Consider the following 22,220-nt stretch of genomic DNA (forward strand, 5'->3'; position numbering starts at 1 on the left):
GCCTTTCAAGCTTGCCATAGTAAGAGACCTATCAAAACCGGAAACTGTATGATTTACCTTCAACTTAAAAGTTACCCCTAAACGTGTGTGCTGCATAAACAACAGCGTCCTGTAAAAAGTCACATATAATAAATATATACTATAATTTAATACAGAACATCTCCTTAAAGAGTGCGCTTGACTGTATACGTCCAATTACCCGTGCACAACATTCACCAAATGTTTTATTTTGAAGGTGAGTAACGGAATGTAGGTATTTGTATTCTGGCTAGCTTCACACTATCACTAGCTGCTAGAAGGACAGGGGAGAAATGGCTGATACCATAGCTGACACAAGAAGGCTCTTCTCCAAGCCCCAGAACCTAAATGACGCGTATGGACCTCCAAGTAATTTTCTAGAAATTGATGTGAGCAACCCTGAGACCATCGGGGTTGGCAGGACCAGATATACCACGTATGAAGTCAGACTGAAGGTAACAACGGCTATGATGTTAGCTTTTAAGCTAACATCAGCTACCTGAAGTATCTAACGTCTTTCCTGTTGACAGAGAAAGTTATGACTTCATTACATCGGGGTCGCCCAGAGCAATAAAGGATGCGTATACAATCACATAGTCGATATTTAATTATGTGTAGAAATGTCTGTGCAGTTGTATTTGCAACACGAGTTTGCTAACGCTAGCTAGCAGGCTAGTAACCCTCGTAAAACAAGCTAACACTGTTTAGCTGTCTGACAGTAAGGTAACGAGTTAATTTACTGATGTTAGCATTGAGTCCAAGTTATTTGATTATACGTTTGTTAATAAGTAATGAAGAAATGTTGATAACAATGTTAACAGGGACATTGAACCTCATGTTTGCCTAACTTGTAACATGTAGCTGTCTCTATTTACGAAGGAAATGTGTTTACATTGGCCTCAAGTGTTTTTCTTCCGTGGCGTGACATTTCACTGTTTTACCAATTATTCAAGTCTTCAAATAACTGTCACATTACCCCTGCAGCAAACTGAGTAAACGAAGATGAAACTCATCATAAAAGTTTACCCTGCCAAGACAGTTCAGGTTTGAACTCCTGCCACACCCCATGTTCTGCCTGCAAATAATAGATAACGGAATGGGTTACACTTAAGAACCAACTTGAAGTCATGTATGACAAGATGCTCATCTATATCCTATTCTACTATTACTTGAGTAAGGGTGTCTGTTTTTTCAAAAGTGCTCACTGCTTACTTTGACCTGACTTTACTGATAGGTCATCAACAATTCTCCAATGCTAAAGAGGAACATAACTTTGCAAGTCAGCTTCTTTGAAACTGGACAGGATGCAACGTGCTGCCGGATCCTTTCCAGTCGCTCCCAACCCCCTCGCCACATTTCCTTCCTCCTGCCCTACTGAATACTTGTAGAAGAGAACAAATGATGGTCTTCTTAGAGAGGTTCCTGCCATCTGTTGGTAAACTATAGTAGTTGGTCCAAATGCTTGTGTCAAGAAACATATATATACATATAAGTGAAATCTTACATGTTAGACTATTGCCTTACACACCATCCAGAAATGTGCTGTTATTGCGCAATCAATGAGGAGAAAAACAGTTGGACAGTCCTTGCTATTGCGAAACACAGATGTGTCTCATTGGTATTTTCCTCTGTAAATCAAGGCTGAGTCAGCTTGAATGATTTTTACAATGGCCACCATGCATTACAATGCAAAGACTGTACTTTAACCAACTGACAAATAGTAGACAAGGATGATGATTGACAAAAATGATCACAAGGTCCACTTACCTTGATGTTTTGGAGCTTGATTTAAAAAAAAAAAATCACCCCCGTTTCAAAGGTTATGAAGAATTTGTGAAACTTAAATGAGACATTTTCTTAAATTATTACTTGCATTATGATTAGCATCATTGTCTCTTTACAATATGACACATGCATAGAAAGAAAGTGGTAGCACCAATTTAAAGATTTGACAAACTTTAATTTCTGTCACCACATACGCTTTTGCATAAATTGAGCCATTCCAGGGCTTTTCTGTATGCGCTTTAAATGTGCAGGCTTTATTGAGAGTCTGAAATTATCAGGCAGTCATTCGTCTCGTCTGATTGCCCTGTCTTTTATCTTTAATTTGTCATTTCAGTTGACTGACACCCCTGTAGTTAGTGGCCTGGATTAGATTGGGGAGCAGCCCTAAAGTATTTATAGTTTCCCTTTACCTTAAGAAATGGGTTGAGGAAAGAGAAGCCGTCTCCAGGCATTAGCGTTGAATATAAGGCTACTGTACTTGATTAGTGTGTTTATAATTAGCATATGCGTGTAATCAGCATTATTGTGCACCTCATAGCCCTGTGTGACCCTGCTTTGCATAAGACCACAGAAGAAGCGGCGCATCCCTCACTTCTCAACAAACGTGGTGTCAACTTTGCTTTGCTTCTCTCCTTCTCCTTTCTTCAGCTTTCTTTAGAAGCATTTTCCTCCATCTCCAGCAAGTTAAGAACGTTAGCCACAATGCCTCGGCCTGGAATGCATAGCCTATGCTTTGCTCTTATTGTTTCCATTTTACTTGTAATATTCAGAACTACTTTTTTCTATCCTCTAACTATGCTTGATACTTTCTGTTTAATAACGCTTTCCCTTGTCTCCTATTCTCACCGCTGTCCTGCTATCCACCTCCAAATCGAGAGAGCCCTTGTGGCCGCACTGAGAGAGTCTACCTAATCCCCTCATTGAGAGAAGAGAAGAATGAAACAGGCCAGGGTGTGTGGGGGAGCTGGAGCGTTTTCCCCCCCCATCCTTACCCCCCGCCCCCCACCCATGGGAGGGCAGAAAGCCACCCCCTCACCAGCCTTCATCCCATTGCCCACTTATCCCATTTCACTCCCAGCTGTGTGCAGTCAGTTGCGTCGTTGATAATGTGTCACTGAAGCCCCTTTGATGATATGATTTCATATATAGCATAAACACCAGAGCAATGCATTTTCATTACTTGATATTGTTTATTTTACTCTTTCAATAAATGACAGTGTGTATTTGACTTTTGACTTTGCAGTTGCTGCATGTTTAACAAGTAGTATGTGAAACAAACTGTGTAAATATGTTGTTGTCATGTGAGAAAGGTTATCCTTTGAGGCAGGAAACATAGTTGCTTTTTGACAACCAGGCCTGCATTGTTTTTTAAATCAATGAGATCAATATACTTATTGCAGTCAGTTTTTGAAAGAGGTGGAAGCTAAGTTCTTAGTGAATGGAGGCGGATATCTCATTTTGCCTGAGCAGACTTGTAATGTCCAAGGTCGTGTTGAAACAATGGATTTTTGTTCTCACCTAAATCCTTGCGATTTAAGCGTAGCTTCTCAAATGGCCTATAGACCACATGAAGCTGGTAGGTTCTGTTCTGCCTCTGCCCGCGTTTCTCACGTCGGTGAGGAGTTATTCTGCAGAGTCCTATCATATCACCGTAATGTTTTTTTGTGTGGTTGCTGGCTTTAGAGGTCCTTCTTAAGCAGCGTAGTGTATTTGTCTGGACCCTCAGCAAACATGGAGTTGGGGTGTTTGTGTGTGTGTGGGGGGGGGGGGGGTTGTTGGGTATTATCAAAATGTCTTGTCTTAAGTTGGTTCCCATCTCATCCAGAGAGCACATTCAAGGGAGCGATCTTTGGGATCTCACTTTGTTTATGGATAGGAGTACATAAAAGGCCTCTTATAGCTGTGTCGCTCACTCTCACTCAGTCTTCCACCCCTCCTCTTCTCTACTCTCATAGCTTCTCTTTCTTTCTCTTTTCCATTTGGGCTATGGGGAGGGGGGCCTTTGGTCATTAATAAAATGGGGAGAGGCGGGTGTGTGGTGGGGGGGGGCGCTTGTCAGGCACAGTCAAGTGTAATCCAAAGTCTACAGCATCCTCTTCGACAACTATTTTAATGGAAATAGGGAACATATTGTATCAAGGCTACCATATCCTACTTGAAATGACAGTATCAAAAGTGGGAGTTGATACTATGGCAACAAAGCAGCTTTTTGCCAGCTAGGCGAGTCGGAGAGAGGGTAGGCAAGCGAGTGAACGAGTGAGAGAGAGTACATGGAGAAGCGAGAGCGAAAGAGCCATAGCCCGAAAGCTTTTGTTCCCTGTCTTTTTTCCCCCCACTCTGGAATATGATGCAATGAGATGGTATTATGTTGCCATTTTTTTATGCTATTATTCTGAAAGGAGAGTATATGGGAGGGGTAAGAAGGGGGCATGGGGAGGTTTAGGATGCGCACTCTCAAACTTGACTTAATCCATCCTGCTAAAAGCTAATGCATGGTGGCCTTGAACTGTTCTCTCAGGATATGAGTGATCTTTGTCCCCTCTCTCGCTCTTTCTCTGTCTCGCTGTTTTTAAGGGTTCTGCCTCTTTTCAACCCATTTTCAATGAGCCCAAGGTATTGTGTCCCACACATTATGAATCACATGCTCTTCCTATGGAGCATAGAATGCACCTTAGTCACTCATAATGGAAAGTAGAGCTCGGTGGTTTACTTTGAAGGAACTATATCTAGCTTTATGGTCTTTTTCAAAGCATTTTCTCTTTTAAAGCTGCTTTAATATAACCATTCATTCCTTACTTGTGTGTTGTTTTTTTTGTTGGTCTTTCTCTAAGTGTGGTTGTTGTCCTTTCTGCTGGCTTAGTGTCCCTCATGTTTTAGTTGTTCTGCTAACCCTCACCCAGTCCCTTAGGAAGTGAGAGAGGCAAAGTGTGCCTTATAAGACAATAAATGAAATGCTAAGACCCGGCTGGGTGTGGGCTGGTCCCACCTCCCAATCACTGCAGGGGCCAGTAAGGTGAGACACCGGTCCCTAACCTCTAACCAACCGTGAAGAGAACAGAGGCCGAGAAACCTTATCTTTGACTTGTAGGGCTCTCACGCACCGCCTCCTTCAGTGTGTGTGTGAGAGAAAGCGAGTGAGACCTCTCCTTTTTCACTTCTGTCATTTTCGTTCCTCCCCTTGTCCTGCAAGGCCAAATCTCATAATCACAGGGGTAGAGAGGGCGAGACGATTGAAAGGCCAGGTGACTTTCTTTCCTTACACTCTCACTGCTGGCTTCATTGTGTTGAGATGAGAGGTCCGGGTTCGACTGTGTGTGCATAAACAAGTTTGAACGCCTCGGGCTATTATATTTACATTGTTAACTGTGTGACTGGTCAAACCTCATACTTAACACCTGTGCATGCCCACTTCGTGTACGCCAGTGTGTGCTTGCGCGTGGTTAAGTGTTTTCTGTGTGCGCATGATGGGATTAGAGTCACGGCGGTGGCAGATTACCTGTAACTGTGATCTGTTGTGGTGGGGATTAACTTTGCGGCGCTCCATGCTGAGAGGTAACAGACCACGGTGAGAGGAGAGTGGAGTTAATGCTAGAGCACTGGGGTGATAAAGCTTAGGTAATCCACTTCTCCTGTGACCTGAGAAAGAGGAGGAGTGAGGGGCTCATTGACAACTTCACCTGGAGAGAACTTGAAATAAGTGGGAAAGAGAGGTTTTCAGGGCTCTTGTGTAACAGAAACACACAGTGGGAAAGAGGGAGTGTGCATCCGCCACAAAGGTGACAGAAAGATACCAGTTACAAAATGGTTTGTTTAAAAAAATAGAGGTGGTGGCTAAAAATGGGTGTTATAGTAAAACAGCTAAATGAACTAATAGAGCTAATATAATGATCAGATATCAAATCCCAATCACTAAGCATGAGAAAAGTAAGCAGCCAGTTATAAAAGGTAGAGCATAACAGTCTTCACAGTGCGAGGTGCTTCAAAACATACTTGTTATTCTCGTTAATAGAAACTGTGTGTGACGTGGATATTATACATTGACAACAGGATTCTCTTTAAATTATTTCCAATAGTAATATTTTAGTTTTAACGTCAAATATGAAATCGGCAGCTCACCGCTATTTATTAAAATTTGATCAAACCAAATGTTGGCAGGATCTAAACATTGTCACTGAATGGGTGGATGGAGCAGAGGGGGAAGACAACCAATGCTTCGGTTTCCCCCATTGAAACGCCACAAGAGGAGTCTCAAGGGCAGACAATCTGACTTATTATCACGGAGCAAGAGACATAAAGAGGGAAAGACTGAAAGGGAGAGACCATGAGAGCAACAAGACCACTCCTGCTCTCCCTCCTCCTCAATTAGTCCTGCACAGACCAGATGAAGCTCACAACCCCTCCACTTTTTTGCTGCTCTTCCTTTATGACCGCCTACACCCCCTCCGTGTTCTTTTGTTCAGCCATTTACTCAGCCTTCTAGTTAACTCTGCATCGCCTCTACTGCGCACAGCCGTCTGCTCATCGATCAGTCTGCAGCTCACACTGGATTCCTGCTGCACCTACTTGTTCCGAGGCTTTGCTCTTGTGATTCCTATTTCCCAGAATTCTGACCTTCTGTGAATGTGGCCTGCCAATGACATGCTTATTCACTCCCTCCTTGTTCGTCCATTGTCACAGGATGGCCATGTACTGTCGGGACTAGTGAAGAGGTTTGGCATTGTACTGTCATTTGCTGTTTGCTCAATGTTCTGTCAATGTCAAAACATCTCCCCTTTTTGTATGTGCTTCAACCGCGACTAAGAATGATGCACCTATCTGCGCATGGGTGTGCAAAATAGACAAAATGGCCATACACTCTGAGTGCGATTAACCTTGGTGAGCGTAACATCGGTGAACTTTCCATTTTTCTTTTCAGTTTGGTGAAGGAGTCTTTGTTTTTTTGTTTGTTTTCTCCTCCTTTTCTTCCTTTCAATAAAGTCAGAGTAGCTAACACAAGGCTACAGTCAAACCCAGTGCGATAACACCTTTCACTCTTTCGCAGCATAACGTTTCCTCTAGATTTTGATTGATAATTTCCCACATTTTGATACAGATAAGTGCTCCTCAGAACGTGCCTGTGAAGCACGCGCTCGCTGTGCTGTTACTACTCAAACTAAATCACTCAAAGGAACAACCTTACACTCAACACTGCGCTTCCTTGAGTCCTTGATAATACACCCGCCATCATATACTTACATCCCCAAGCGGTAAATGCCTTGTATTCAGAGCTTTAGCCATCATCCCGTTCAGCAGAGTAACAGTTCATAAGGTAACAGAGAATGGTATGTTTTCATATTTTCATATTTCTTTCTTTCTGATTGGTCCAAATGTGAATAGTAACTAACAGTTGAGCAGCTCATAAATCCAGTATAGTATATTGAAAAAGCGAGTAAACACCCTTTATGTTGCTTACTGGAATAGAAGCACTGGCTTGATATGGTCTCAGGAATAAGGACAATCTGCACGCAATCCTTAAAGTGACATCCTTGACAGTTTGCCATTTGTGTGTTTGTACCCACAGACCAACCTACCCATCTTCAAGCTGAAGGAGTCGAGCGTACGGAGGCGGTACAGCGACTTTGAGTGGCTCAGAGCGGAGCTGGAGAGGGAAAGCAAGGTGAGCCGGACACAAAGGCGCTTGAGTACTTATCTTATCAAATCAGCGCACAACAATGATCACGTGCCATGTTTTTGTACGGGAGAGAAAGTTGTGAAGTGATCTTTTGAGCCTTTGCTGTTTGTTAAAGAAGATGTAACCTTAATGTGGTCTGGCTTCTTTGTCTCCTGCTGTCATCGAAGGCCACAAATCCAGTTTAGAGCCTCGGAAAAGGCATGTCAAAAATGTTCTCACCAAATGGTACTCTACACCATCTTTATAACTTTTAGAATATTCAAGCGACGAATAATGTTGTTGTTTTTTAAATTATATTCTTTTGAAATTCTCTTCACATACAGCCGGCCTTCAATAAATCAAATCATCGGCCAAAAAAAGAAATCTGTAGCTGATGCCAGACAAAAAGGTGGTGAAAACCAACGGTATAAATAGTAGTCTCTTCGGAGTTGACCTTTACGACAACTTTTTTCAATCATTTCTCATTGGACGGATTTGAAGGACGGATTTGACGGACTGACCTGTGTGTACTCTACCAGAGTTGTTATCATGCCGCTAGCTTGAAAGCTGTAATTACATTAGCCATTAACATGTTCATTTTGAGGCAGTGGCTTCTGCAGGGCCAAAGGAACAGGCTATCATTGTTGCCAACTTGGCGACTTTCTCGTTTAATAAAAAAATGTGGAGCTTACTGTTAACTTGTTTCATTGAAAAACTGTAACTCACTCCTTCAAATGTGTCGGTTTCTCCCAAGCTTAAAACACTTAAAGTGTCCTCTAAGCCCATTTAAGTGCTTCTGTATGATTATTTTTGCTGTGGTTACTCTTATATTCCAGGTGGTTGTCCCTCCTCTCCCAGGAAAAGCTCTATTCCGGCAGCTTCCGTTTCGAGGGGATGATGGGATATTTGATGACTCTTTTGTCGAGGAACGGAGACAGTCTCTGGAGCAGTTTCTCAACAAGTAAGCCTTCCCGTGTCTTCCTCCATCCCTCTTTGCAAGAGGTTAAAACAATTTATTCTTTACAAATTCCCCTTCATCGTTTGCTGCTCCTGCCTTAGCGGGGTTTTATGGTAACTCTTGCAAACAACAAAACAGCTCGTGCAATAAGTAGATTCAACTTTTTCACTTCTCTTCATATTGTTAACAAACTGAACCTGCAGACAGACGGATCTTTTTCCTCTCTGTCCTCCTTAATTCTCTTTTATAATTACTTTGCAAAAGACAAGAACAACCAAAGAGGACTTAAGTGTGCACCCCCACAACATCATTTCCCCCACATTTGTTTTATTGTTGATGTGTAATTTATGATAATTGCAGCTCAAATTACAGCGCGTTGTTCCGCGGGATCGTGTGCGCACCTCTGCTTATTTTTGATCCAGCGTCCTCGTTTTCAGCTGCGGAACAATAAAAGTTACAGCGTGATTGTAATGATTTGCTTTGATTGCAGACTTGGCCATTATCTTTGTTTCATGTGCAAATGCATCAATGTTTCCTTTTTGAATATTAAGTGCTCAAAGACAGTTGAGAGAATTTATATCCATAAATATGTTTTTTAAAGAAGATGAATGTGTTGGTAATTAAGACCCCCCCCCCCCCCTTGCTTCGTATGAATGAAGCACTCCTGTTGATCATATCATTGTTCACACTTAATACTGGCCCGTGTGGCTGGCAGCATTGTTGAATCTGTGATTGAGAGCATTGTGAAGAGGAAATCTCTCGGCATGGTAAACATGATTGTCGCCGTGGAACATTGAGAGGGAGGAGAGGAGATAACCATTAGCTTTTGATTAGGCTAGTCAAACATAATTCATGCTTCAGGTAAAGACGAATGGCTTCAAAAAGCAAGCCAGGCCTTGACATTGTCCTCCATGTCATCATCTCCATTCCCAAAAGCTATTAAACAGGTTATGTTGGGGAGCAGGCACGATCTCTGCTTTGATTGTCCTTGTATTTGAATGAATACCCCGGGCCGCTCTATTTTTCTAAATATTTCCAGTAAGGGTTTATGACGCATGCATACGTATGATTTCATCCTGTTGATCTGTTCTAAGAAAAAAAAATTGGGGTCTCAGGTGCACTGGCTCATTCTCATTAAGCTTCTTTTGGTTAAACTGAAGGTAAATCTGATGTCAAAGTGGCTTTAACAGGAACATGCAGTCGTCAAACATACAGTATTTAGAAGGGTTAACAGAATTGGTTTTAAAATCATCTAGAAAATATCTAAATGAACAGCTGGATCCTATCATCTTTTGAATAGGTCGATGTGTTGGACCACAGAACTTCTGTTCCGAGCAGCGAGTCATCTACTTTGTTTTACTGAATAAAGATATTAAGCTCACAAAAGGTCAAGAGAGGAATTATTCTCTCAACTAAAACCATCTAAATTGCCTCGTTTATTAACCTTAAAACACACCTCGTTTATTTTGTCCAATCCTAATTTAAACGCACTCTTGGTAAGGTATTTCTTCTGTTTTGACAATCATAAACTATTGTTTGGTTGAAATATACACTTAAGTAAGTAAAATGGGAAAATATGCAAGCTCTGCTAATTTCATTATTCATAGGCATACCAGGAAATTGGCTAAATCAGATGACTGGTAGCCTCTCAAAAACATCTGGGGAGATGCTCAGCCAATGGCGTTGTCAAATTAAACGCGGTTTACTGTGAAAGACTTAATGTTGACTGCTCGCCTCCTCTGAACTGAAACAGGTAGTCCTGTGTGTGCTAACTGCTCTTAGCCGTTTGCTGTAATGGTCCTGTAAACTGTTCCAAAGCAGTCCAAACCAAAGCAGCAGCCCCTACCCAACGATTCAAAGTAGTCAGTAGTCAAGGAGCTCCTAAAACCGTAAATGGAATAGCTTTCTCAAAAATAATCCCAGCCATGACAAATCCTTAAGCATACAATCATAAATGAGCACATTTTTTAGGCTGATTGGAAGTTTCAAAATGAACCCTGGACAAATACAGAGATGCTCATTCATATGATCTAACCTATAACCTCCTGCAGAAGTTAATAATATTAGAAAGGATGGATGTGTGGAAACCAGATTCACCAAAGGAACATTTCAAGTTGTCTTTTAAACAACACTTTCACACTATCTCCTACCAACTGTCATTCCACATGGTAGTGGAGTTTCTCGTTTGTGGGTTGAAGCTCTTATAGAGGGCTCTTATGTATCATCTACCTGGGAGGATTGGTCTTTCTCCTCTACTAGTCTTTCTTTCTTTCCCTTTATATGGCTTGGAGAAGAGGAGAAAACTAATCATGTTCTCTGACTGACTGACTGACTGAGTGGCTGAGTCTAGATTTGATCAGCCTCATAGGGTTGGTTCTTATCCAAAGTCAGTACGTTACCTGCAGTGGATAGCAGTCGGAACAAGAAGACCGCATGTATGACACGTTAGCAAAGCAATGTATTGCTATGGACAACGGCACCAGCACATATCTTTTAGCCACCTTAAAGAAAGATCAACAAAAATCAATATTGGTTAATTGTTCCATGGCGGACACACGTAGTTCAACCGCTGCCTCAATCGATTAGTTGGTTTGTGTTGTTGTGTGACTTTGGATTCATCGAGGTAACACAAGAAGCTGTGGACCAGCAACTCCCGTTCTCTGCAGGGACAAATACATGTGTTTGTCAATGGAGTCTGGTGGCTTTGAAGAGAGCACAGATCACAACTCAAGTTCTCGCCTGAAAGAGATTTCTGACAGCAAGGTAAGGCTGGGAAAATATTTTAAAATATAGCATTCACTTAAAGGTCCCCTATTATACTGTTTTTCATCAATATATTATAGGTCTCTGATAAATACAAAACATGTCTCTGAAGTGTTTGGCTCCAAATACCAAACATATAATGCATTGCAGCATTACCCATAATCCTCTCTGTTTCAGCCCTGTGTCAAAAGTGCTGATTCTGTGTCTGTTACTTCAAATGAAAATAAGGAGCCACTCCCCACGCCCTCTGAGAGATATCTGGTTAAAAAGAACACAATGGTGCTCTAGGAGGAGAGTCAGGTGATAAGATGGGGGGGGGGGGGGGTTACTGTGGTTGGTGATTGGCTACACAAGCCAAAAAATCGTTATGACATCATGAAGTGGCCACAATCTGATCAGCTCATTTTCAGACAGGTTTTTATAGAAATGGATCAGGACAAAGAGTGAATCTTTTTTCCTGAAACTTTCAGAATCTCTTTAAACGGAGGGGACACGTGTTGATGTGTAAAAGACATGAACAAGTTGATTTTGCATAATAGCTCCCCTTTTTAAATGGGTATAGATTTGTATTTTAAATAGTTATTGCTGCTGCCTCCATTCACATCAGGGCTACCAACACTTAAGCTAATTCATCAGTTATTTGAAAACACTTCCGGAGGTGGAAACTCCTGACCGTTCAGATAACTGTTAACTGATGCCTTGTGATTAAGAAATGTTTCCCTATTCTTTGGGTCATTCATGTGAAATCTTTTCCAGACTTCTCACCTTGAAGTAAGTCCCACGCTCTCGTCAACCTCTGCCCCATGCATGTGTGTCTTTATGTCCAATGGTACATTCCTGTCACCAAGTCCCGTCTTTGAACAGGCACTCGGGTTTCAAACCTGCCTTTTTGCTCTTGTGTGTTTCAGAGTGGCGGGTCATCCTCTAGCTCAGAACGAACGCTGCCTGCACATGTTTCTACAGGACGAGTCTTTGGACAAGACCTACACCCCATCCAAAATCAGACAAGCCTGAGAGAAAAGATGGCTCTGCTCTGCTCAGCCCGACTGTCCAAAGCTCTCTTCACTGCTCCAGGTTTCTCTCAGACAATAAACATTTCCACTTTTCCTCCACACACCCCCCCCCCCCCAAAGTAATAACGTTCACTGCCTCTCTTTTAGTTTAATTAGTGACAATGATCTATGTTTTTTCACTTTCTAATTGGAGTCAAGAATGTCCGACATTTCTGTGGTTGAAGGTAATTTATAGTAATTTCTCTTTATGTCTGGAAATGCCACTAACATGGATATATAATGTATTTATCATTTAGCTATGTCTTGAATATATTCATTTATATAGTTACATTGAATGAGCATTCTATGTATGCAAAGCTCTTGTAAAGACACACAGCGTTTCCCATCATATATATATATATCCAATGCTGGTATGTTGCACACCATAACTGGCAACTAAACACACACACACACACACACACACACACACACACACACACACACACACACACACACACACACACACACACACACACACACACACACACACACACACACACACACACATATTTGATGGGCCTCGACTTTTAAATCACACTCAGTTGATCCTCTTCAAAAGGAAGCACCTGTGTGTATCAACCAGCACCTGACCAGTTATCACAATGATTTTCTAATGAGAAAGAAGTAATTTACACAGAGGGAACTGCAGTATTTCTACTGGCCATATGCATTTTGAGATTTGTATACTGCTGTGCCATTTTTGTTTATTTTGAAGATTTTCCAATAAAATAGGTGAAATCCACACACGCATACATTTGTTGATTTGGACGGTTGACCTCTCTCTCACTCCACATTGGATAGTCTGCTGCGAGTTGCCACAACAATTATCCTAAATGTTTTATTACAGCACTTATTCAATAAATACATAACCTGTTCATTTCATTACAAAAAAAGTTTAGGCCTATGGCAAATCAAAGCTTAATGCAACTGTCCTGAGTTTTTATTTGAAAAATACTACCTCGAAAGGCCAAAGTAATGCATACATAATGGCTGACTCCTGATTATTTCATACAGGGTATATCAAGATTATCAAGTCAGGCTTTATGTGATCTGTTTACGCTCCATCCAGTTACATAAAAAAGGCATTTCGGGTCTGACTAATCGTTCTGAAAGCAGAAAAGTTCTCCGTTTATTCTTTATTATTCAAACTTTTAGTACATTTGCATGAACTCTTTTTTTTGTAAAGAAGTATCACAACATTGCTTTAATTGAAGGTCATCCCGATAGCTTAAAATAGTAGTGTCAAAGTAATCACAAACACTTATGTTGTCTTATTTACACTCAGTTGTCACTTTATTTATTTGCCACCCTAAAGCCAGCTTGGAGATGTGAAATTAATTTCGACTGTTGGGTCAAAGAGCAGCAGTTTTGAATGTTTGCATCTGACTTGCAGTTTGATTAGAATAAATAAATGTTTGGATTAGAAGCTGGAAAAATGAGCTGATGGATCTGAAATGCCACGTTGTTTTTTATCTAACTGGATTTTAGCGAAGTTAGTTGCATATAAATGAATGATTCAACTTATTTTTACTGAACAATCCTGATTTTAATCATCCATAAAGTGCGAACAAATCACAAACTGTCATTCATTATGAGTCTTGAAGAAGTTATTCATTACTTGTGCATGTGTTTAATACGTAAATGCATGTATTTTGTATACCCTACATCTTAAAATATCTGTAAATGTACTTCACATTTAGATCTAAGAAGACCTTCGCCAGTAGTTTAATATCTGGGTTATTTAAAAGCAGTTTAATTCATTGTCTTTTATTCTCTCGGTTACAACTCTAAATAGTTATAACTCCAAATATTTACAGCAGAATAAAAACATCACAGTCCACAAAAACATTTCCAAGTGCTGAATATTATTGTATTCAGTGTTAGTGCCTAACTTCACAAAGTGGACCTAAAACAGCCTCAAACAGGACACCGCAACACAAACAGGACAGTAACCACTTGAATACAAACACCATCTTCAGATGAATGTAGTTTTACAGTCGAGAGGCAATGCAAGCATATCCTTCAAAAGTCTTTTCCCCCTATGTCTTCATAGAGTTGGCGCCTCTTCCATCATGCGTTTGGTTTCAGCACCAGATCGGAGGGACAGCGATTCACATGCTTCATTTTATTTTTGTATTTTATTTTTTGGTTTCCTCCATTGGGATTGATCACAGCAATAAAATACTGAATTGGTCATCAAGCTCATTGGTCTCACAGACACTCAAAAAAGGTCTTTATATATAATATTTCTTTGTCAGTACTTGGTCAGTACAGGTGCGCTTCCTCCGGAGTCTTGAACGCTGCAGTATCAAACAGGTAATTCTACAATGAAAGTTACTGGCTAATTCTTAACTAGAGCAACTGTTAACAGGCTACTTAGTGAGTTCCGGCTGTGTTGCAGTCTTTGTTTCAAATGAGCCTATAAGCCTAAACAGGCTATTTTAAGACGGCCTAAGAGATTGTGTGCTCAGCAATAAAGCAACCCACGGTTACACCTGCTATGATTTGATTTCTGTCGCCTGCTGGTGGGTCTCTCTGGGCCTTTTTAGCTCAAGTCTTTTTTCCAGGTGGCGAGAATTCATATATCGCTGGACTTGTACATGTCGGAGAGGAGCCGGGTGATGGGCACGTTGCCGATGGTCTTCTTGAAGAACACCTCCTCGATGGTGGACGGGCCCACCGAGCGGAGAGCCGGCAAGAGCAGGAGCAGCTTCCCGAAGCGACACGGCTGGGTCGGGTACCTGAAACACATCGCTGGGGTCAAAAACAGCCGCTCTCTCTCCGGTTCTCTGCTCAATGTCTGACGCTGCCTGGCCAATTAACGCACACCTGTGATTCGAATAGCTGCTAATTAAAAGCGCACCTGTGCTCAATTACAGGATGCTACAGTGGCTTATTGCCTCATTAACTTTATAATGAAGCTGGCTAATGGTTATCTGCACGACACGGCTCGACTTAGGCGTGACACATGACAGATAGAGGGATGGAAGGATTGGAGAAGATAACAAGAGGGGTAAATAATGGGTTCTTACCTGGTGTGTATGTAACTGTTGAGGGTGAGCTGTGCCTCGTCTTGTAGTGCAGCGATGGCGCTGGCGTTGCGGAAACTTCTTAACTCAGTGTTGCCATGCGTAGGAACTATAAGAAAGAAGCAAAATCCTTAATAACGACATATATTATTACCAAAGTTATTAGTCCCCCATTTGGACCTTCGTTAGGTTAAATGAGAACAATTTAAAATACACCTTGGGGACAATGCTACTCACCGGCTTTAAAAGTCACAATGCATTTCAAACAGGCGAACTCTGTTGCATCCAGACGCATGTGCCTGAATCGGGTGACCACCTCTTGAAGTGCTTGTATCTCAGAAATGATCTTATTCATCCGCTGAGACTCTGTGTTTTCGGTGTTCATTCCTACAAATAAATACAGAGAAATTGTCATTTTGATAACACTTGTGTATATGCATGCATTTACATCTGCAGCTCATGAGGCCTGCTATGGGCCTGTATTCAGATGTGCTCTCATACGTACCAGAAACGGCTAAAAGAGTAGAGGAATCCACAGGAATGGCCCACTGCGCGATGCCCAGAACAAATAATTCCCTCCAAGCGTCCTCCAACAGAATCAGCTGCAAAAACAGGTATCATGTCAGTGTTAAACTGTATCTCCAATCAAGCAAGAATGTGAGTCGTATTATTATTTATTTGGTGCAATACAACTCGTGCGTAAAGCACGATTGCTTTTGCTTTCCATATTGCGCACAGAGAAGTTCGTTTTTTTTTTTTTCGTGATTGTACCAGTTTAACAACATAAATAAGTAAAAAACGAATCAAGTTACATGGAGCAAAATCGACTCTTGTACGTTTTCTGTATGATAATATTTGTACTCCAAAGCGTACCTGGTCCGATAAAGGCAGGGTGGAGAATGCGGGAACACTCTTTGCCCACTTGATGCTCATGAAGAGGAGGCGCGCTGCCGACTCACACACAGACTCTGTCGCCACTTCGTAGAGGTACATGGGGGTGCCACTGACTTCATGGGGGTACTGCAGGCAGAAATAATCATAGGCTATGTATCAGTGTATGTCATAATGAAACACAGTTCACAGAATGGTAACAAGCAAAGCCCCAGCACCTGGTTTTATAATTATTAGTGTTGCTTGTGGTGGATTTACAGTGAGAAATCTGATAGGCGGAGTTGAGGCTCTTACCGGGCTAAATCGGGGCAAGAATTTCAACTTCTAACCCCAAAGGAGAACAACTCTAATCCTATAATAACATTTTGGAAGGCTGTAATACAGATATCAACGGAATATCAGTAACTGTTAGATGAATTGTAGCCTATATTCAGATTAATCTAGATTACAAAAATAAATACATGAAATGCTGTAAATGTCAAAATCTAAGGAATAATAAAGCTAAGAATAAAGCTTTATTTATATAGCACCTTTCGCACGTGAAGTGCTTTACAAAATGACCCACATCACAATAAAGCACGGATTGATCAGTGAACTCATGACATCAATACTCAATCAAGTACGACTGGTCGCTATTATATCCTAAAGATAAAAATAATAACAATAAAAAATAAGTATTGTTTCCCAAAATATACCTTCGGAGTGGGTTGTGCCAGACCCACCAGGGCATGGGCCTGTCTCTCCGGTGTGTTTGCTGCGCTCATATCCAGGTTGTGAGGATCCAGTTGCGTGACCGTGGTAAAGAAGGGAGGGCCAGACAGAGAGGATCCCGGGAAATGGGTCGATCCGTTCACCTCTTTGTGCCCCCGGAAATATAGGGCGACCTGTTTGCGGATGGTAGACGTCCGGGGCCCCCTCTCGTGTTGAACGGCTGTGAAACGGGACAGTATAGACACACAGTGAATGAATGATCTCTACAAGTGAGAGGCTAATTATCTAATTTGTTTATTAGTAACTGCACATAATAGTTTATTGTATTTAAGTCTTTAAGAATTCGTAAAATTAAGAAGTTAATGTGCACATTTTATTTGTGTAAAATAAAAAAATAATTGTTAATCTAAGTGTCCCACAGAGATAAAATAAGAACTCCTTTAAAGTCACTGCAGAGCAGGTAATCATCAACCTGTTACTTATTTTCAACCTGAATTAACAGCCTTAAAACACGTTTCCAAACTCCAACCCAAACGCCACTGCATAGCGTGTCTAGGCCAAAGTGATAATTAAATTAAGCCATTTACCGTCTTTATTCATGTTCACATCGAGACACTTTTTCAACCGGCACGCTCTGCACTGGTTTCTGTGAGTTTTGTCCACGGGACAGCCACCCTGTACAAAAAGAGAGAGGGGGAGAGAAAGGGAGCAAGAGAGTTAGAGACTTCCGTTTTATTTCTATCATCTTTCACGACTAAATGCGTCTTGCCATTATCTTCCTGGGAGGCCAATTTCCAGGTGAAAGATCGTGCTATTATCGTGTCGTTATCGACCTGCTCCCCTGCGGCTCCAGTGCGGCCTCATCCGGAGGATAAGTACTCTATCCCGCCCTCTGCTGCCTAAATCCTCGCTTTCGAGTCATCACATTAGATTGGATTACACCTGGTATATTATAGCAGCGCGGTGTTTAGCCCAATACTTAATGTTCCAGGCATGACACAATTAGGCTCATCAAGGGAGACTTAACACCGCGCCAGAAGGGAAAAGCAGGATCTGCGCGTAAAATGTGCAAACCGTGCGTAAAGCTTGTAATCGTTTTAGGAGGAGGACTAGGGACGTCGTGTCACTTATAGCATTGATAATACTAATCTCTCTTGGCACAAGTGCAGTAACTGTAACTTGCTAATAAGTAGTTACTGAGAGAACGTGACTGAATATGTATCCCAAATCATGACATACAACTGTATCTGTATTTATGGAGCTTGCACTTTTCCACAGGCATATGTAAAAATTAGGACTAGAGGAGCATGTGCTTGACAAAGGTTATACTTAAAAAGAAAAAACAAAAGTAGGAGGCCTCACCTGAGAGCCAGATTTACAGACGTATGTCCTGTTTCTGCGGATGCTCCTCTTGAAGAATCCCGAGCAGCCGTCACAGGCGTAAACACCGTAGTGTTTCCCTGAGCTGCGGTCACCACACACTTTGCATGGGATGTCCAGTATTCGACCTGAGAAAGGCCCACCATTCTGTTAGACACCATTCACTAAATTGTCCCACATTTCAATTTAAATTAATACATTGAGCATTGAAAATAATAATAATTACAATTTGTTATCGTCAATATATAACATCTGGATGAGTTGCAACAACATCTCGAAAAGTTACACAAAACTTTTGTAGTTCAGTGAAATTAGTTCCATAGAGCTGTAAGGATAGATGCTTAAATTGCCATTGTTAACATACAGTATAACCAAACGGTCGTTTTACACAGTGGAGGAATGGGAAAAGCACCCTACAAATGACTTGTCTTTGTCCGAGAACACACACACACACACACACACACACACACACACACACACACACACACACACACACACACACACACACACACACACACACACACACACACACACACACACACACACACACACACACACACACACACACACACACACACACACACACACACACACACACACACACACACACACACACACACACACACACACACACACACACACACTGGACATTGCCTCGTCCGAGCATGGGAATTCACGGCGTACATTTCAAGAATAAAATCCGGTGGGAAGCGTCATATCTGAGCTCTCTAAAACAATGGCCTGAGGGGGCACAATGGAGACATTAGGGGAAAGTGTTAACTTAATGATTTTCCCCCATTGAACCTCGTCTGACTGCCTGGATCTCGACAAGCTGCCAACTCCCCTTCATAATGGGACTCGACAGCTGCTTTATCCCGCAGGTCTATAGGCCCCAGGATTAGGGAGTGACACTGCACCATGAGAATAATGCGCACCAACTCGTTTCACCAACTCAAATGAAGTGTATGTAAATCGACCCCGGTGTAGATGAAAAAATGTGATTTTTTGTTGTGTGAAGATTTTGTATTCAAATCTATTAAAAAGAAGTATATTTGTATGCATATGAGGGAGCCTTTTTTATTCTGGAGGGAAAGCCGTCTATGTAATTACACTGACGTTTTGCCACCTGCTCATTGATTCACCAGTGACCCGTCAAAAAGGGTAGCATGGGAATAACTACTGAGCTGCAAAAACAATGACTTCAGGAGGAGAGTTATAGGGCTTCAATTGCCAGATTATGGAGAATCAGAAGGCCATGTAGGCTATTTAACTGCTGGCCACAGCCGTGTAATTGCGGTAAAATAGAGAGAGGCTACTTTTTATGTAGCATTTATGCCTGGGAAGGGTTTCTATAGAGTTGGCCTGTTGAAAGTCATCTCATCATGGGAGTAATTTCAGAAAATCAACCTGCACTATAATAAGTTATGTTTACATTTGTCTGTAGGCCTAGTAGACTCTCGATTTTCACATTTAAAAAAAATTGAAATGTTGACTGTACTTATTGGAGTCAATTACTTATTAACAGATCATTAAAATATCCAAATCCTATGCAACTCGTTAGTTAATTTGCACACTCCTAAAATAAAAGTTTAAAAAAGTTCGTTTATTTACGAAGGAAATTTGGCGAAATTCCAACCAAATATAAAACTGTAGTTTGAAGAGAGTCAATTAAATAAAATGACGCACAATTTTGTTGTGAATTGGGGAAATGTATTTAACTTCCCGCCGTGGGAGTCCAATTCGTCTCCATTGTGTGCAGTAATTGTTTGAATATATGGAATATTCTATTAACATATAGAAGAAAACCTGCTAAAAGAAGTGGAAATAAACTTGTACTGAGTGCAGGACATTTCTACTGACCACCCATAATGTGATATGAACTTGAATGACAGTATTTATAATGTTGGATTTTCCTTGTTTTGTTGTAATTTAAAATGTAATGGTTATTATTAGCAAATTAAACATTTAAGCATCTAAGGATTAAAAAGCTAAATCAGCAGTTTTGCTTGAATATTATGCATGTGGACAAGGAAGCGACACTGGAAGAGACAGGCAAATGTTAAAATAATATAAATGGCTTTCTTTTAGAAAAAATAATAACATAGATGTCTGCATTATTATTGAGGTTTAATTTGGATTAATTGAAAATCCAGGAGGCCTAACATAAATACAAATGCATGTTAAGGTTCTTGTAATAAACCTTTTACCATCTAAAATCTTACAAGAAAAATACTAAATTGTATTTAATATACCCAAGACATTCAGGATCTATATATAAATGAAGTTTTCAATTATTGTTGTTTTTGTTTTATCACAGTAGTACAGAAAAGCGCGGACGCAGACCTAAAGACAGGTAAGCGTTATTTATTTGTTTAAAACAGCAACGCAGTAAAATGAATAAATCTCTTATAAAAGTATTATCATATGTTCATTAAATATCTTTCTGTTTTTTGCATTATTACTCTTATAGTAGTTACTGACAGTGAAATTACAGGCAACAAGTGGCAGCACGTTAGAGGAATATTCGGAGCATGCATACAGTTTAATATTTTATTTTGAAAACGTGATCAACTTTACAAAAACTATATATTTTGAAAATATGTCAGATTGATGCCGCTTTAATTATCGCTGATGCAAAACAGTGTATACTCTGAAGATTTCCCACGGAACTCCACTCACATTTCACTACGATCACAATGAATGAACTGACTGAATTATTGCAGTGAATCCCTGATAACATAACCGTGCAGCAGCTTCATGTTCATGTTTAACACTCCATGTAAAAGTAAGCCCCATTATAGAGCACTTATTCTAACACACCGGGCTACTCAATATTCTGCACAAGCGTCAGGAACACTTACTTGATTTGACATTCAGAATATCCAGACAGCCACTTGTTGAGCCTGCGGGTTTGCTCATCATGGACACTCGACTTAATAATAAAGTTGAGAATGAAAAATGTCCTCTTTCTCTTCTTGTTGTTGCTGCCAAAAACAACTCGTGAAACCGCAGCACTTTCCTGTAAGTCTTTGCCAGCGGCGATGAGATCGGCAAGTCTATGTCCCGAGTTGCCAAACTTGACAGAGTAGATCTCCGGTCGAAGAGCCAGAATTATGACCCACGGTTGAACATTGTTTCGGTCAATCTTTGCCTCTGATACTCAGGGTCCCCCGGACTGCAGCGACCTGTTCACGGCGGCAGCCCTCCAGATCTGCGAGCGAGAGCCGGTGCATAAAGTTGGATTTGGAGAAACGCAGCCTGGAGCACAACACCGGTGTGAAAGCAGAAACAAATATTGATTTCGGATATTCTGACAGGTAAAAGCTTGTTAAAACCACGACACGATGTGACTTAGTGGTGCGAGTTCCTCGAATAAGCCTCGGTAATATTTATGAGAAGTGTCAGGGGGAGGCTGGAGGGTGGAGATCTCCACTTCCTTCATCCACTTGGCTTTCTACTCCAAACTCCAGCCTGACGTCACTAGTGTGTGAGGGAGTGTGTGTGTGTGTGTGTGTGTGTGTGTGTGTGTGTGTGTGTGTGTGTGTGTGTGTGTGTGTGTGTGTGTGTGTGTGTGTGTGTGTGTGTGTGTGTGTGTGTGTGTGTGTGTGTGTGTGTGTGTGTGTGTGTGTGGGGGATCGTGTGAATGTGTGTGCAAGTGATGGGAAGTGCCTTGCTCATTGATCAAGAGGCATTGCAAACAAAAAACACGTGTTGCACGCATGTTTTCTACAACATTTAGACTTGTTTCAGTTTAACATTAATTATAGGCTGCACGTTTGACCCAAAAAAAAAATCACTTTTTAATGACCACTACAATATTTTTTAAATAAATAGAAGACGAATGCAGGCATTACGATTCTTAGAGTAACCGAGGTATAAGAGGTTGCTTTATACAGGGGGGTTATGGGGCTCAGACATTAGTGTCATGCTCCTGTCATGGTTACAGTTAAGACTGAAGAATAAGTGCGTGTGGATCAGTCGAG

At 41.2% G+C, this 22,220-nt stretch overlaps 2 protein-coding genes across 3 annotated transcripts; one reads left to right on the forward strand and one right to left on the reverse strand.

Annotated features, from left to right (window-relative positions):
• Positions 1–278: 278 nt before the first annotated feature.
• On the forward strand, positions 279–14,426 carry snx3 (sorting nexin 3). Of its 2 annotated transcripts, XR_004551208.1 has the most exons (5): positions 279–473; positions 7,364–7,459; positions 8,290–8,414; positions 12,083–12,248; positions 14,280–14,426. XR_004551208.1 is itself a non-coding variant. In XM_034076140.2 (4 exons), exons 1-4 carry the CDS (start codon positions 312–314, stop codon positions 12,186–12,188), a joined length of 489 nt encoding a protein of 162 aa, XP_033932031.1. In that variant the 5' UTR covers positions 279–311; the 3' UTR covers positions 12,189–12,968. The 2 variants fall into 2 exon arrangements, 1 of the variants encoding a protein (XP_033932031.1); XM_034076140.2 differs by lacking the exon at positions 14,280–14,426 and having other exon boundaries at positions 12,083–12,968.
• Positions 14,427–14,510: 84 nt separating this feature from the next.
• nr2e1 (nuclear receptor subfamily 2, group E, member 1) lies at positions 14,511–21,609 on the reverse strand. The gene is made up of 9 exons (XM_034076139.2): positions 21,099–21,609; positions 18,220–18,365; positions 17,445–17,532; positions 16,842–17,077; positions 16,129–16,275; positions 15,761–15,857; positions 15,493–15,642; positions 15,259–15,364; positions 14,511–14,967 (listed from the first exon to the last, which is right to left on the reverse strand). Exons 1-9 carry the CDS (start codon positions 21,157–21,159, stop codon positions 14,805–14,807), a joined length of 1,194 nt encoding a protein of 397 aa, XP_033932030.1. The 5' UTR covers positions 21,160–21,609; the 3' UTR covers positions 14,511–14,804.
• Between the last annotated feature and the right edge of the window lie 611 nt (positions 21,610–22,220).

This window comes from Pseudochaenichthys georgianus, chromosome 24 (genome assembly GCF_902827115.2).
Source record: "Pseudochaenichthys georgianus chromosome 24, fPseGeo1.2, whole genome shotgun sequence".
NCBI lineage: Eukaryota > Metazoa > Chordata > Actinopteri > Perciformes > Channichthyidae > Pseudochaenichthys > Pseudochaenichthys georgianus.